General features: G+C 41.8%; 1 protein-coding gene across 2 annotated transcripts in view; it reads left to right on the forward strand.

Annotated features, from left to right (window-relative positions):
• Positions 1 to 734: 734 nt before the first annotated feature.
• The window catches only part of gabrb4 (gamma-aminobutyric acid type A receptor subunit beta4), a 91,389-nt gene continuing 74,166 nt past the window's right edge, over positions 735 to 17,957 (forward strand). For both annotated transcript variants that reach the window (XM_049593157.1, XM_049593158.1), the window contains exons 1-2: positions 735 to 1,764; positions 3,656 to 3,750. In XM_049593157.1, the coding sequence (XP_049449114.1) occupies positions 1,685 to 1,764; positions 3,656 to 3,750 (175 nt within the window). In that variant the 5' untranslated portion in view covers positions 735 to 1,684. The remainder of the gene's footprint in view (positions 1,765 to 3,655; positions 3,751 to 17,957) is intronic.

Raw genomic sequence — 17,957 nt, forward strand, 5'->3', positions numbered from 1 at the left:
CAGAGTGTGATATCCCTGACACGCCACATTTCTTTTATTGTAAATGGCGTTTCCCCCTCACCTCCTTATCATAACAGAAATGGCTCCACGGTACATCAGTTGCTGTCTGCTTTTGTCCCACTGACACCACAGCGGTGACAGCACTGGGTCTGCTCCTTTAAATGAGCCTTTGCGCATAGCCTTCGAATCACCACAACTGCATCAGTGCTGGCTGGGGTTGCTTAGCAACTGGACAGCACAGAGATCCCTGAAGAAAACCTCCTCCTCTGTATAAAACACAAGCTTGTGTGATTCTTGAATTGTGATGTGCGCGTTAGCAGTTTTCCAGTGAGGGTGTTTATGTTTCAAACACAAAAGAGCGACTCCTGGTTCGTGATGTAGGAATTAAATAAGTAAATAAATAAATAAATAAATAAAATACGCGTGTTCATGGTGTGCGCGCACAGGGTTGTGTGTGTGTGTGTGTGTGTGTGTGTGTGTGCGTGTGTGTGCGCGCGTGTCTCTGTGTGTGCGTGTTTCCAAATTGTGGCAAAGTGGAAGAAACGCATGAAAACGCACCGGCAAACACTCCCAGTATCCTAATGGGTTTCAGAGAGAATAGACAGACAATTGAGCGCATGAACAGGCTGTCGCTGAGGAATTCACCTTAGGTGTCCCCCCCCCCTCCCCCCTCCCCCCAGTAGGACATCATTTTAATTTCAACTTAAAACCAGATCGAAAGGAGACAAGAGACAAGATCCCCTCATCATGTCTCTTCGGACTGTTGAATGTCTGTTTGCTCAGTGTTTGGAGGAGAAGACGAGCGGACCACATTAACGTGTTGAAACGCCATTTAGCGTTGGACAGCGGAGGCAAGTGGGCTTTTCAAACAGCTTTGGCTTCTTTTAATATGATATCCGACGTTGTGATACATGTATTGGTGTATAAGGGGCCATCCATATTTCTCGGCATCTAATTTTTTTTTTCCACCAGAGGAGTGATATAGCCTGCTCTGACGTCTGCATCAGATATTACCCAGTGCTTTTTCAATGTGCATTTTCCCCTCAGTGACTTTGCGCTGATCTACATCATCATCATCAGCAGCAGCAGCAACGGGGGGAAAAAAAGGGAATGAAGATTTCATTTTTCTTTTTTTTAAACCCACCGCTCCCCTTCAGCCGACCAGCGTTCCCAGCTCAAACAAATATCTTTTAACAACATCACGTTGTGGAATAGTCTGGGCGCCGGAGCATCGCTGGAACCATGCCTCTTCTGCAGATTTGGACTGGGAAATTTCATCCACCAATTTGATCACCAAGAGGCTGCTGCTCAGTCATTCATGCCAGTGTTTGTTTTTTTAAGGGGAAGAAGACTTGTCATCACTTTTAAAAGTATTGTGTATGCTGTTTTTTGAGCAAGATGTCTGATCTTCTGGTGTTGGTCGAGGGGCTCTGTGACCTGCACGGATTTCCATAGCCGGGGAAGAAACAGCGGGGGCCAATTACCACATTTCTTTATTTTTTTTTTTTTATTAAATCAAGAAGTCTGTTTTAATGAAGACATCGCATGCGTAAATGTAGGCTAGTTTATTCGATATTTTTAAAAGGCAATTATTTTTTTAATTGCCAGTTTTTACTTTGTGCATTTTCTGGAGGGACCACTGGACTGGTTGGATTATAGAAACTATATATAAGGATTTGTGGAGATGTTGGGTCGTCAAGAAGATAAATTATGTGGAATTTTCTCTGCTCTGGCGGCTTTGTCCTTCTTCTGCTTTGTTCAAAGGTAAGAAAACGTCGCTTGGGGAGAGGTAAAAAAATCCCTTTCACACCAACAGACGTGATTACTGGTCAATAAAAGGCTGAGATGTGGCAAATCGCATTAACGGGGTACCCAGGCCTACTTATTAGGGGCATTGCTGCCGATATATGCTCTATTAGACAGTGCTGTGGCGCGCGCGAGCGTAAAAACATGCGCGTGCACTGTATCAAGCCTATTGTGAAACATAACCTACTCCCGATATCAAAATGGGGATGTACATATGTGTGTGGCAAAGGGCGACTTTTAGTGTAATGCTGCCCAACATGACAGCACAGACCGATGATTAGCTGATGGGATCAATCAGCCGGCGATCGATTGATTACTCCGGGGTAAGCAGCCAGATGTATGAGTCTACAGTGCTGTTGCCACTCTGTCTGGAAGCCTACTTATTGCATTCATCTCTAAAAACGCAAGGCATTCATATAATGTTCCTAATTGCCTCCCCAATTTATTGATCAGAACTAAATCAATGAAAATCGGAAAATAATCTCAGCAGGTCATCAAGACAGGAGGAGGGCTGTGAGATTTCAATAAATATTTCTTGCACCTGGAATGATGACAGTGTGAATAACTGCACAAGTCTGCATGGACATCATCACAGTCCCAGTCTCCAGATGAATTCCTTTATTGTTTTGTTGTTAAAGGCACTGATAGGCTGCACATCCCTCGTGGCCTACTCCTTTTCCTTGGCTGCAGTAACCCACAGCCTCAGTTATGAGATGTAGGTGCTCAGTGGGAACTGGGTCGCACTTCCCTGACATTTTGATTCCATCATAATAACCCCCGGAATAACAAACGAAAGGGGCGTAATCTGGCATGTATTCCAGGTGTCATTGATATTTCCCTCACGATGATGCTCCCCGGGTGTCAAACCCACAAGTCAACTGTAACCGGCCAGCTTGATGAACAGCTGCACTACCTATGAGCTAATTGAACAGCGCTTCCCTGACTGAGCCGAGGGCTAGTGCTCCTATCTGGGGAGCAATTTTAACCCACTTCCTCCCCTCCTCCCCACGCTCATTCCATCCACACCCTCCTCCAGTAACAAGGAACCTCAGCTGGAGAGCCGGTCTCGGTCAGGTGATGCGGGTCATGGCATCAATGTTATAAGTGTCAGTCAGACTAGTGCGGACTATACGCTCCTCCTGGGGATAGTCTGTCTCCGGGCTCAGACCAGCCGAGCCTGTGTCTCTGACAGCGTGATGGGAGGCTGTGTCGAGCCTGTTTAAACACATGCATGAATAAGACTGGGCTTCTACCTAATGTGTGAGCGAAAGAACTCAGTGATGGCTACTTTTGAAGACACTTTTTCTTCAGTATCAATGCTTGACAGGTGTATCGTCATCATAACCCCTCAGCTGATGAGATGAATACATGTATGTGGGGCTACAAGGGGGGGAATAATGCGTACACAAGGCACATTTTGAACATTTGCCATGACAACACCAGAGTCAGCATGTTTTTGATATATTTGTCTGACAACTGACTGCAACAAAAATACAAATAAAAGTAGCTTCTTTGCAGTGTGAATGTTTATTCTTTTTAGGTGGTGACACAATGTGAAATTAAAACTGAAATTGAGTGTGAACAATAAGAATATGGGTGTGTGTCAGATGCTGTTTAATGCATCCTAAGTCCTCTTCCCCTTTGTCAAAACCTCACCACGTCAGGGCTTCCTCTGCAAAGGTGGCGTACATGCCATTACTGAGAACAGAGTGCGTGCAGTAATCATTTATCGTACAGTAGGTGTGCTGGGGAGAAGCAAAATGTCTATGGCAAAACTATCTGTTTTTGCAGCTTTTTTCCTCCTCTATGACTTAAAATGGCTCGTAACACTTGTGGTCTCTGCCCACAGCTCCTCCACTGGAAGCTCCGGAATGTCTGTGGCCAAGACCACCGTGGACAAGTTGCTGAAGGGATATGACATCCGTTTAAGGCCTGATTTTGGAGGTACGTGTCGCGGCTGCATGCGTTTCGGGGCTCTGAGGCTCCGTTGTGGAGGGTATTGACAAGCCAAGGTGTGCGCACGGTGATATTTACGAGCCATTCCCTCTGCAAATCTGTGGAAGAGTCGGCCCGTGGCACAATATAGGGGGATGGCTTTGATGTGACTGCTACCATGTCATTACTATGCATCTATTCACATATCGAAGATGGCTGCTCGTCGAGAAGTAGGCCACACGTGGATAAGAGCAGTAAAACACTATGCTTTTTAAAATCAGGGATAGTGGATGTATTGATTTTTAATACTTTTCTGATTGGAGATGTTTTATGGCCTCGTTGTGTTACACGGCGGCGTTTCTGCGGCGTTTGATTTGCAGATCAGGAAAACACTTTTGCCCCATTAACTTTTATTGGAAATTGTGCATCTTTCACATCCGCTCTTTAGAGTAATGGTTATTTTGATAATTGCTGAAAATAGAAGGCGTGGGGGACAAGTCATTAGTGTGTGTCATTTGGGTTGATTGTTTTACTGAAGCTATTTCACCAAGACAGATGTTCAACAGTATAAAAATAGCTGAAATTTTCAACAGCAATGAATTTGCTAATGATCAGATTACTTTATTGTGAAATTAAAATTACCTATGGCGCCTTAAGTGTAGGATGAATTTAAAGTGCTTCCTGTTTCATCAGCATGTGGGGCCTGGTCCTGTGCAAGGCCACTCACTGAAGACATCATAAGTCAACACTGACTGACAGCCGTAGCGATGGCTCTAACTGAACACAGTGTGTGATTGCACCTATTCATTTCAGCTCTGTTCTCGCTGTATTCAAAAACTTTGTCTGTAGATAAGCTTATGGCCACTTCCTACAAGTCACTGTCTGCAAAACAAAGAACAAAGGAGGCTTTTTACTTCCAGGGCATGTTAACGGAGTGTGATGTTAATTTAATGAGAGCAAGTAACACAACAGTACGTCTGTCGCCACTTAAATTTCTTCCAGCTCCAGGGTTGCACGGCCAAAAATCCACCATGTATGGAAATATATCAACAAGTTGATAAACCCTCTGCTTGGAAAATTCATCATCGTTCCATATTTAGCCGCAGTTGCTTCAAATCTTAGTCAGAAATAATAGGCATGGCATTCAAGTTACTGAAGGAATACACATTAATGAATGGTGGGTAGAGACAATGTGGCGTGAATCACCTACAAAATATGTGGATATGCTGTGCAGCCAGGTTATTTGTATTTATACGTGATGATGTTCATTGCCTCAAGAACTTCACATATTTAATCCACTGTGGTAGGTTAGCTTTTTTCTGTAATGCTTAATAACATGTTTAAAATGTAGTAGTACATAGATTACAATGTATATACAGAATTTGGCTCATTGTTATTGTTATTTGTCACACTTACAATTTAATGCACTATGACTAACGAGCATATACAAACAGCATCTTTCTAAAATAGGCTGCAGGTAGCAGCTTGTCAGTCATGCGACCACATCACACTTGATGAGAACGAGAGCAAGCAGTGAAAAAACACATAGCAGGTGCGCCTCCTCATATAACCTTCCTCTGGTAGGGTGCTCTGCCAAAAACAGATGCTCTGATGAAAGCTTATGTGCCAAAATGCGTTAGCCTGATGTTAGCCATTGTAAAAAATATGTTATAGTTGAGGTTACGTCTCCGTTCTGTCTTTTGGAGAGCTGCCATTCCAGAGTTGTTTCATAGATTCAGTGGAAGGAGAGGAGAGCAAGTGGCGAAGAAACGTCTCATTCACAACTGTTTTCAGACAGTAGAGTCAAACATCTAATGGTCAACAGTAGTGTGAGCATTTCATGTTTAAGAATTTTCAGTTTGCAGCCAGTTTCAGTCAGGGAATTTTTCACTTGCTTCTATAACATATTGACACCTTACTCTGCCCCAGTGAAGACATTTCAAGTAGTGCCTTCATGACAGTTGGCAGCAATTTTAACTCATTTTAATGATTTTAAAGACTTATTGTCTTCTGCACCAGCAACTCACATCACATTTTGAGACATTGTGGCACATTTTTGTTGATACATACTCAACTGAAAACAGCCGACGATACAGTAAAAAAACTTCACTTTTATATAAAATCCGTAGAGCTGTTCTGATACCAACTCCAGTATCGGAAATGCCTCTGATACTGCCTAAAATACAGTTTTCCTGGAAATCAGTTCTTTTTTGCCGCTTTAAGACACTAGTCTACACAGCAAGTTTAGCTGTGCAGCAACTGGCAACTACTGTTTTAGTGCAGTATAGAAAAATTGTTTTACAGTAAAAAGTTTAACGTTACCTGTTAGTAAAGTGTCAGCAATATTGGCAGTATTTTTCACCGTAAAGTCCCACCACTAAAAACACAATGCAAACAAACTGTTTCATGGTCAGTGGTATACAGCAGTTCATTTTTCTAAACGCAAGGGTATCACATTAGTACTAAGTTGCGTAATTGTCGAGAGTTGGTTCGTGTTCTCACAGCAGGTTGATTTTAGCGCTGGTCATCATGGACTATGAGGCGTGGCTCCAACTAGAAAACAATGTTTTGATGCATTGGATGTGCTGAATGTGCATATTAAGGCAGTACAGGAGGAGGTGCGCATTAATAATCCTCCAGGACTGTAACATGCTCATGTTTAACCCAAACAATGTGTCATGTGACTGCAGTCGGTTCGGATCAAGGTCGAAACACCTTCTCACCACAAACGAACTGCACCAGCGTTTGTTTGTAACCGGACCGAGACCACCTCTTCAAGGTCTCGATCTGGTTGTTTTGGTGTGCACCTGAGTGCGATTGCTGTGTTCACACCTGCCCAAATGAACTGCACTTAGGGGGCAAATGACCTCGAGTTCGACTGAACTGAACCAAACAGGGCAAGTGTGAAAGCACCCTAAGTCAATGTTGACTTTTGATTTCACATAGGACACAAACAATGGTCTCCTGGGTTAAAGCCCTGTGTTTATTTGACCCTTCCCTGATTCCTACACGAAGTCTCTCTTCATATTACGATACCTGACTTCCTTCTTTGCTCCCATCATAATTACTTAGGCCACTAGTGTTCACACCTGCCCAAACAAATTGCACTTAGGGGTCAAACAAACTTGAGTTCAATTGAACCGAACCAAAAAGAGCAGGTGTGAAAGCACCCTGAATCGGCATCGGGAAGGTAAAAATTGTATCGGAACATCTCTTAAAATCACACTGCGACATTTCCAAACACACATCTTGTCTTGTGTTTAGTTCTGTATATACTTCTCAGTGTAAACAAACTAATGGCACATTTGGTTATCTGTATCATTTCACCATAGCACAGTGCTTTAAATATGCATGATTTATATCAAACAACTAATGGATTAACACAAATCATGGAACTGTACCATTTTATATCATGTACATGACTGTAAGGAAGAATGTCAGAAAATGGAAGAGGACTTGTTTTGATCTCTGGTTCAAGATGTTTTTTTCTTTTTGAATTATGCTTTGGTATTGGCAGATTTTTAAATGTTTCAAGCTCTCTTGACTAAGGTAACTTCAACAACATATATATGTCAGTGTTGGTTGCCTGAATATCTGCTGTCTAAAGCCCACGACTGTCTAGCAGCCTCTGAATGCACTGGAGTGGGTAGAGCAAGTTTTACAGAGTGAGTATCCCAGGCAGAGAGTAGCTGTGCTTTACCCTCAGGCAAGGGAGCTGTAGTCCATCATGTCTTGATATTTCCAACATCAGTCAGCTACTTCTGTCGTGACACAACTGCTGACGACCTTCAGCTCTTCAGATTCAACAAAGAGGGCTTTAATTTGGCACAATGCTGGACACTGACTGTGGCTCCTAACCGTGTGGCCAACACCCATATTTGAAATAAAATCTCAAAGGTGTACATGGATAGAAAAAGACTATGATTTGAACAGTCAGGAAAAGGTTGCCAAGAGAGATGCCATAGGATTTTACCGATATGCTGTGGCCTTACCACCAGTGTAGCCAGATGAAAAGCCCACTCTGCAGTCACTGCCCCCTTCTTCCCATTGATCTGTAAGCAACAGTGGAATTCAAGAAATGATTCACAGACCCAAATAGTAGCTATACCGGCATTCAGGATCTTGCAGGGGAAGTGCATTGTATTCTTTTGAGTTTTTATAGTTATTTAATTTACAGAAAAACTAGGCTTTGTCATATTTTCCTGACTAATGCATCAGTTCTAAATGGTATATGTAACTCTTCTCTTTTTTATGATCTGCTTGTTTGGATTATAGCCCTTAGATGTAACTTCCTAACAAACTGCCCATGGTCATAGAGATGAATCATAGACCACAACCCCCATGTAACCTGAATGATGCATTTCGTAGATTTAGATTCAGCAAGGCAACCAGAGCTTTGCAGACCCGGCTAAGAAAGTATATTTTTTTGAGGATAGAATCGAGAGTGTAAAATTCAAACTGATGCATACAGTCACTACTACTGTTACCACTTCCCAATCCAATTCCTGAAATAAAAGATGGAGAAGGGATATGTATTTGCATTACACTCTGCCTTTGTCATCAACATGAGGTCTCTGCCTTCAAGTTTCACTTTGGGAATGTATGTTAGTCACTGTTTAGGGTGGAAATCCCTCTACAGACAAAACTGACTCGTGGATCGTCTGACTTAAGCCAGTGATATATCACAGTTACCTTAAACCTTGAATATTTGGGAGGCATTTGAACACACTGAACTGCCAATTCAATCAAATGCACTGCGCTAGACTTCACCACACCACAACGTGTCTTGGTTGTAGCTGCTGCCAAACACACATTGTATTAAATCAAAGAACACTTGCTGTGATTGGCTGCAAGCTAAACTATACAAATAGTCAGGCTGTATACTAGTTTTGATACTACTTGGTAGTGGGTTGTTTCAGTCAATATCTAAAAGGTATCGAGCGCTAATACTCAGCAAGTACATACAAGCTTGCTACTTCAGTGTTGTTTTATCTTCTCCTATTTCATATTCAACCATAATAAAATAAGGATAAAACACATTTTAGTTCCAGTTTCTCCAACTGTATTTACACTTTCTCACACACCAATGTCTCTTGTATGCTAGCCTTAACTAGATCATAAATGGGCAAATGCTTTTTTGAATAATAGACTCCTGGTTAGGCAGAGCATTTAGGAAGATGTGTGAGGATGTCTTAGGATTATTTGGTCCTGTTTGAGAGGTTTGATTAATTTGTGAAGGGAACTAAAGCTAGAGATTGAAACACTACAATATTGCTAATGGGATTATGGACAAGGTTTAAAAAGAGTCGTATCTAGGTGGTAACCCAATGTTCACAAAAACTCTCGCAAGATTTTATGTTCCATGTTTCAAGTGATCATTTTAACCCAAACTTTTCCTAACCCTTAGCAAGTGTTTTTTTTTTTCTTTTGCCTAAACCTAACCAGGACTTAACTGATAGTGCTGTCACACCATAAAACAGCAAGACAAGAATATTTTGAAGCAGCTCGTGAGAGTTTTGCAAATCTAGGATTTCCATCTTCGGCCAGTAAGAAGAGCTCTAAGTGTTTCTTGTGTGCGATATTCCCATGAAGAACTTGTTTTCTAACCACCCTGATCCAAAGCCCTCCAGAGTTTCAAAGTTCACAGCCGTTTTAGTAAGTAAAGCCAGTTTAATGCCTGTATTTTCAGAGAGTTGCACCAGTTGTTGGAGCACTGTGAAGTTTGCATTGTGTTTGATGACATGCTGTTAGACAGGCTGCTCTGAAGGGTTAATGATGATAGCTGAATCGACTGAATGACTGAATTGGCAAAAAATCAAGTACAGTACTATATCCAGAGATACTGTGTAGTTTTTAAGGAGGAGCTGGGCACCCTCACGGAATTTAAAGTGAGGATGCACATCGATCAAGAGGCCACCCCTTAGTTTTACAAGCCCAGCTTGTGCTTTATGCCATGAAGGGAAAGCATAGGAAGAGTTGGAGCATTTGCACAGACTGGGGATCATTGTACCAGAGCATGTTTCCAAGTGGGTGGCACCCATCGTATCAGTCCTGAAATAAAAAAAATTGGATATGAGCCCAACTTTAAAATGCACAAGGATTTGTTCAGGTACAACAGCCTAGTGCAGAAGTCTCCAACCATGTACCAGAAAGAGCCAACACTCTGCAGGTTTTGCAGCTAACCAACGAATCCTCTTAGTGAGTAGTACTCTTCACAAGTAGAGGAAAGGAAGTCGTCAGCCCTCCATGGCACATGGTTGGCCACCCTTTGACTACTGTACTACATGTCCGAGTAGCAGTTTAGACAATGGGATAGAGGAGGACCTGTTTTTTATGTCCTATGTCAGCACCAATCTGTATGCCGAAGATGGATGCATCCTTTGGGGGACCGGAATGGTCGTACCTCCTTGTGACTGATCACAGATCACACAGGGGGGACATAGTGAGCATTTCGGTGCCTCTGTTGAAATGTCCTGCCCAATTGTATGTGTGTTGGCCAAACATAGACAAGGATGTAGAGAACAAATCCAATAAAAGAGTGGTTCCACCAGCTCTTTATATGCCTTAGCCAGTCCGTTGAAAAAGCAGATGTTCCTCATCAGTCCCTGGAATTGTGGATGCTCGCTCACTCAGGTGTTTGCTGTCCATGGCGTGCTTAATACTGCAGTGACAGAATATTCACCTGTGACATTAAAATGAGTTCATGAAACAGAAACGCATTTGTGAATACAGCTTCTTAGTATCTTGCCTCTAATGAATTAGAAAAGCAAGCAGTTCAGACGGCGAAAGAACACTTCAGAATATTACAAGAGGTTTGTCTTGTTTTCTGCACTGCCTCACACCGCAGATGACTATGAGCTGCAAGTTGCTTTGAGTTATCCAAATGCATAGGGGCTCTGTCTTGTTAATTGTCAAGATGGTCGACTGGAATGTCATTAAATTGCACTGAGGCCATCGTCTTATGTGACATGACTTAAAATGAGTGTCAGTTTGCCAGAGCTTCCCGTGGCAGCACCAGTGCACCTGGCACCATCAGTGCTATTGCCAGGAGACCAGAGACCAGCTGACAGTTCAACTTCAAAAGGTAGAACCTTCTCACAATGATGAACGAGATCTTTCATACCGTCAACCCCTGATTTTTTTTTTTTTTTTTAGCTTCCTGCAGCTGTAAGGTCTCCTGTCACCCTGGGGTTCTTGCAGAGGTTTTACTTGTAAACATCCTGTTGTTGAGTTAAGCATGTCCTGTTGTTGGGTACTTTTGGTTTTATGCTTTCTGCAGTAGTCAGTCTTATAGTTGCTTTTTTGATCTCTGGGCTTGCTAAAGGACACTCCCAAAGGGGCATTTTCACCCAGCTGAGAGGAATGAACTGTGTCTGCCATTTGATTGTCATCCAAAGGCAACAAATGCGCTTTTGTATGTTGATGCTGATGTGAATTACTAAGGCTGTGTCCATATAGCATTTTGGCAGACACAGAAAAGTGCTTTTGGCAGAATAGCGCTGGCAAGGCGCTTCATCCATGGGTTTTGTTTGTGTGACAACACTATGTTGACATTAATGTTAGCTAGGTAGCTAAAGTAATGCTAGGGTTGTCTACACAGTTAACAATAAGCTTACTAGGGCCTCCCCGTGACTAAGAATTTTCATAGCCATTAGTCGACTAGTCACCTACATGTTTACGATATTAATTTGATTATTAAATTCCAGATTTTGGGCGGGGCAACACAATGGTTTGAGCTGAAGGTGTGAGAAAGAATAGTGTCAGTAACATTGTTAACACTGTGCTACATTACAGAGAAATACAAAAGCGTACTAATGAACCTTCATTAATATAGGCCTGTATTTTATCTACAAGTGCACGTCACACACTGAGCGAGCCGCCTGTTAATGACGCTGTGGGCAGGTGCACCTCCTAACAGGGTTTTACTTTTTTTTTCTGCCACCAAGCGGCCAATGAAATCTTGCCAACTAATAAGCTTACAACACATATGGTGATAGAAGCACGACACTCAACAGCAACATGTAGTGTCCGACCGACCAGCTCCCACAAATGGGCTCTCTGTCTTTGTTGTGATAGTTTCTGACTGACATTTCTGAAAAGATTTTGTTGACATCAAATACCAGTATCTTATGTTTTACTTCAGCATTTTTTTTGGTAAACAGTTTAATATTTACATGTATATACACTAAAACTGACCTTTTTGCTGCACATTGAGAAAGAGGCAGAGAATCATTAGAAGCAGAACCATTTACTCTACAGTTGAGTCTCTCATTAGCCGTCACATGGCAATATGTACTGTATGTTGCAACGAAGTATGTAAACAGATTCGAGATTAATCATATATAGAGATTATTCATATATTTGTTCAGATGCTTTGTTGTTTGAAAATCGCCAATGAATAGCAATGTTGATAATCATCGTTTATATATATATATATACACAATTTCACTGCAGCCATATCTCACTTTTCAAATCTGTTTCTCATTGCCTTGCATGCATGCACACACAAAAACATAGGCATTCAAGAGCCCTTGAGACCTCACATCTCTGCACCAAATCATTATTCCACCATCGAGCTGTCGGTCACTACAATGAAACCATGACTGTAAATTCTGCCTCTCCTGGACAACCTTAATATATGGAAACCCTCTGAAATGCACGGCACGATTTCTCTGACACATGGCCTCGGCACATACCGAACACATTGGCCTGGTGGGATGTTACGCTGTATGATGAAGTGGTTTTCATGAAACTGATGACCCGTAAAATGTATCTGAATAAATTTATTAAGTAGAGTAATGAAATACATGACCTAGCTAAATCAGTTTCATAAGAGGCCCATTTAATTATTAACTAGTCTCTCAATACATTTACGAACATGGTGTTACCTTGTAGTAGACGATTATTTGAATTTGAGTAACAACAGCAACAAAGTTAATGTTTTAGATTGTGGTGAGGGCACACATGCTGCTTTGGTATGTACAGTGAGTGTTTTGATCACGCATGAAAAATCAGCTTTACAGGATGTTAACGTAACCTATAACATGACCTTTGAAGTTCTTCTTCAGGCAGTTTGTGCATTTGTTCCATCGACTGTACACAGCCATTGTCTTCTCTACTCATTGCCTCAACATGCATGGAAAGACTTCTGGTTTGTTCCACACAGTCAGCTTATGCAGTCAGCCTTGTTTCCAGGATTTGAAGAATAACCGCCTATGGCCTCAAAGAAGATGCCAATCACTGGATAGTCTGCCACTTACTTACTGTAGGCCACTTGGTGTTTGGTCACATGTACGTCTTTATTTTCTGCATGTGATCTTGTAAGAGGTTATATCTGTGTGTGTGCACTTCTGCTGCCAGGGGTCATGGACAGTGCAGGGTGGGGTGTGTACCGTAGGTCAGGAAAAAGGGCGGGGCAATCTGACATTGCTTCTGTCGCCATGTATTGATTTGCACATGGGACCTGGAATCACGGAGAGTAATGGGTCACCAGTGTGCGGACTTGCTTGAGGGATTCCATCACGAGAGAAATTCACTGTATTGATCTTAATATTAAAGAAAAATCCAAAATACACAAGAAATGTGACATCCAGTGAGTTGGAGGCAATAACAGGCCCGGCTCAGCTCTCACCTCGGTCACACATTCGTCCTTCTGGAGGACATATTTCATATCAAGCTGTCATCATCACGGGAATGGGTTTTATGATCCCAGCTCCCATCATTAACAAAGCATGAAGGGTGACATATCACGAATGCTGTGAACATGCCATTTTTCCTGCTGAGCTTTTAACCAAGAAGTAAAGGGCATTTCTGGACTACAAAAATGTGTTAAAATTCATACTCATCTACACTCAACACTACAGAATTTTATGGATATACACACGTAGTTAAATTTGCTGTGGCAGGAATCAGAAGACTGTGTATAGCTGGTACAAGGCATGGCAACAAATGTGTTCAAATACAAGTGCTGATCATGAAGAGCACAAAGTGAAGTTGAAAACCCCCACCTCCCCCACCCCCACTAAATATAGTTGACAAATGTCCAGGGGGTGCTCTGAGGCAAGCACTTTTGAAATGGTGACTTTGGGATGAGCTTGTCGTCACAGAGAGAATATAGTTTTAAATGGCCAAGCCAGTGTAGGCTGTGCTGCGGAATACAACCCTGTAGAAACTACATTTGTATTTTATCAAAATACATTTGTAATTGGCGATCTTTCTTTGAGTTAATGAAACACTAAATTTATGTACTACACTGACAGGTGGATAGCAGACATACAAAGTGCGGGACTGTGATGCCAGAATCCCAGGTTTGTGTCCAGGCTCCTGTCCTAGCTTTAGGGAAAGATTGTGATTTCAATTAAAGGAATATTTCGCCAATTTTTTGAACCAGCTTTGTATTGCAACAATGTTGGTAGTATGTGTGAATTACTTCAGTCCATCTTACCAGCACCCAGATCTCCTTGCTTATCTCTCAGCCATGCTGGCTCTAGGGCTGTTGCTCGAACTACTGCTCGATTGTACTTCCACATTTTTGTATACCTGCCACGTCGGACACGAAGAGTATAGAAGCAGATCAAGAGAGCAACCCATCCATCCTTAAGTCTTTTTTTCTCTCTGAAACGCAAACCAAAGTCAGTTCTGGCAACAATTAAATCGTAGGCAACTGGATTTTGATGTTGTCTAGAAGACGTTTCGCCTCTTATCCAATCGGCTTCATCAGTTCTCAACGCATCGGTCTGACTAGTCCTCACTAGTCTGACAAACAGTGGAGTAAGACTCAGGTTTTTTAACCTGGTGTACACCCACCACCCTCACAAGACAATACTTCATTAGCGGAGTTTCACTGGACCATTGTTTGGGTCAGGTGAGTCACACTAGTGAACGACAGTCGTTAGGAGTGAGTGGGGCCACTGGTGAGCAACAGTCGTTAGGCATGATGTGTGGTTACCAGTGAACAACTGTCGTTGTGTTTCTTTGAGCCACTTGAGGTTAGTTTCGGGCAGTCTTTGTTGTTCAGTCTCTTAGGTACAGCAGCAAGAGATGCGTTGAGAACTGATGAAGCCGCTTGGATAAGAGGCGAAACGTCTTCTAGACAAAATCAAAGTCCAGTTGCCTACGATTTAATTGTTGCCAGAATGGAATTGACCTGGATAAATGAGAATATCCACAGACAAAACCAAAGTCAGGTCAAACTGTAAGATCAGGCAGTGCTGATCAAATATAAAACCTACATTATCATAGTGTATTGCGCATTTCTCACCTTTAATGTATAAGAAACAGACTTTAGTGCACAGTTTGACTGTCATAAGAGAGTTTGTGAACAAGAAGCAGTTGCGACACTGTTTCCTGCATCATGAAAACTGTTAGGGAGCGATCACACCGAGATGAAACGCTAGAAACGCGACGCCAATAAAACCATTGTTTTCCTATGATACGGCGCGTCTGACCGGCGTTCAAGTGTCTTTTTAGACAGCCGTTTTTCCAGCGTCTTTTTAGACACGCGTTTTTGTAGACGCTTCTTTTTAGATGCATGTTTTTAGACACGTGTAGACGCTGAAAAGTTAAAATATTTTCAACTTTTTAAACGTCAGACGCCAGTAGCTAGCGCGCATTGAATAAGCCTTTCCAGCGTTTCAGGCGTCTTTGAAGCGTCCGCGTCTCTAGCGTCTCATTTCTGTGTGATCACCCCCTTAATTGTCTCAAAACTTTTCCCAAGAAATATTTCAGCTTATTGTTCAGCTGTAATTTGAGGTTTGTTACCAGCTCTTCGCCATATTTTTTTCTATAGCCGTGCTTGCATTACGTCATCCTCCAGTGGGAGCGTTTATTGGTCTGTTGCGCCACGGTGCATTCTGGTCGTAGGAGAAGGTATATTTAACCTCTTTTTATCATTTGTTTGGCTGTACATGTTTTTTGGTCACTTTCACTTCCAGCAGTAATTGGCACCGGGGTGGGTGTGGTTTCACATTATTCTACCTGTTCATTCATTGGCATGGTGGCTTTTAGACAATGGGGGCAAGTTTTTGGCTCCGATATTTTCTATTGACTACAATCACATCATGTCATCACGTCACTTCATATTTTGATTCTTTTAATTTTGCTTTATTTATCTCAGTTGTGTGTTTAATAAATCATCATAAAACACATCTTTGGACTATGGCATGGATATCTTTGAGCAAGTCACACTTACAAGCCTACTCAGCCTCTTAGCAGCTTTTTCCATTGATAGTGCAATAGTTAACGCCACAGCCCTTGTTCTTTGTTTTCTCTTGTCCTGTAGCACCAATTTCAAAAGTTTTTCTACTGCATAAACAGCCTAGTTTTATGAAAAGACCATGTTTTCAGCAATGAAATACTTACTTAAATGTTAATCAAAAAAAAAACAATAAAATAAACTGCAGTAGTCACTACAAGTGAATAGGGCATTGCAAGAAAGCCTATTTTGGTGAAAGACAAGTGAAATACATTGACCATGAACATTGTGTTTAGTATAAACATTTTTGCGACTTGCCAATTAAATGGAGACATTTAAGTTACATTCATTTTCTGTAACAGCTTATCCTGTGAGAGGTGGGGTACACCCTGGACAGGTCGCCAGACTATCACAGGGCTGACACATAGAGACAGACAACCATTCACACTCACATTCACACCTACAGGCAATTTAGAGTCAGCAATTAACCTGCATGTCTTTGGACTGTGGGAGGAAGCTGGAGTACCCAGAGAAAACCCATGTTGACATGGGGAGAACATGCAAACTCCACACAGAAGGGCTCCCCCACCCCACACACCTCTTGCTTTGGGGCGACAATGCCAACCACTGCACCACCGTGCCGCCCAACATTTAAATTAGTCATATATAGACATAATTTCTTGGAGACAGGGCTGACAGAATACCAGACTAAAGTTATTTAACAGTACACTAATGTACGCAGAACAAAATATATAGAACATAAATTTTTTTCTGACACAAGATGCCACCTAGATTGTATTTGAATTAAAACATTTAACTTGCCGCAAATAAAAAACGATCATTAAAAAGGAGGTGCTTCACTGACGATGTGCGCATTTCTTCTCCCAACCGTCAATGTAGAGTACATACCAGTGTTTAATGTGATTACAGAAAACTGCAAGTTGTACCACATGAAGCACGAGTTTGAAGCTCTTTAACTGATTAAAGTGCACGCTTATCTTCCTTTCTTCATTACATAGCAAAGCCAGAGAAAACATAAGTCGCCTGGTTGTTTTTAAGGTCTAGGTAATCTGCTTGATGGCAAGTCAGTGTCAACCCATGAATTGCATCTGAACAGAAGAGTCGATATAACCTGGTTTAATTAGTGCTTATTTTATTTTTTTGAGTGCTACATGTTGAAACCTCTGTGACTGATCCATGAACTCGGTCTTATTCTGATTATGTGCGATGCTTTTGTTGCTTTGCGACATTTTCTTTCCTTTTAATGTTGTCTGCAAATATGTACGCTGAACTCTGATCCTGGCGTGGTTTTTGATTCAATGGTGTCTTGTAAGCACATGCGGGCTGGGTAAAACTGTTTGCAGGACACAATAATAAAAAAATCATTCAATGCATCCATTCAGTTTCACATTAAAGGCTCAGATAAATGACAGAAGATGATGAAATACAGTTATGAATATGCTGCACAGCAGTCATGATTGCTCTGGAAGTTGTATTTGTATTGCATGTAATGTATTGGGCTGTTTCATACTATTCAGCTTCTTTGCAGTGGTTGTTGATTATGTCAGCATTTACATTGTCTTTTTCCCCCTCCTATACTGAACATGGAAAATAATTTAGATTATCAGCACAAATACAGTTCTCTGATGCTTTCCTAAGCTACTCTCCTTCTTTACTTTGTCCTTGTCTGGCGTAATAAACAGCAAAACTGGCTTAGTGTGTATTAAATGGTATTCTGTTGGTTGTGCAGCAGAGAGAAAATGAATTTCACCGAGCATACTGTAGATGTGCATAAACAGGATGACGAAGAAACTGGAGAGCCTGTGACTGTCTAACAGAAGGTGCCGTACTGGGGTAATTTATGAAGTGTTGTCAATTGTTGTAGACAGCCCTGCAGATTTTTAGAAATCCACGTGACTGCTCAAAGTTGCAAGCTGTAATCTGTTCTGTGATTATTTTGAATGACTTCAAATAAAGGGCGTCAGAGGTGCATGTAGAGATGCACAATGTGTCTGTACAGGAT

Source organism: Epinephelus fuscoguttatus, linkage group LG12, assembly GCF_011397635.1.
Source record: "Epinephelus fuscoguttatus linkage group LG12, E.fuscoguttatus.final_Chr_v1".
Lineage (NCBI taxonomy): Eukaryota > Metazoa > Chordata > Actinopteri > Perciformes > Serranidae > Epinephelus > Epinephelus fuscoguttatus.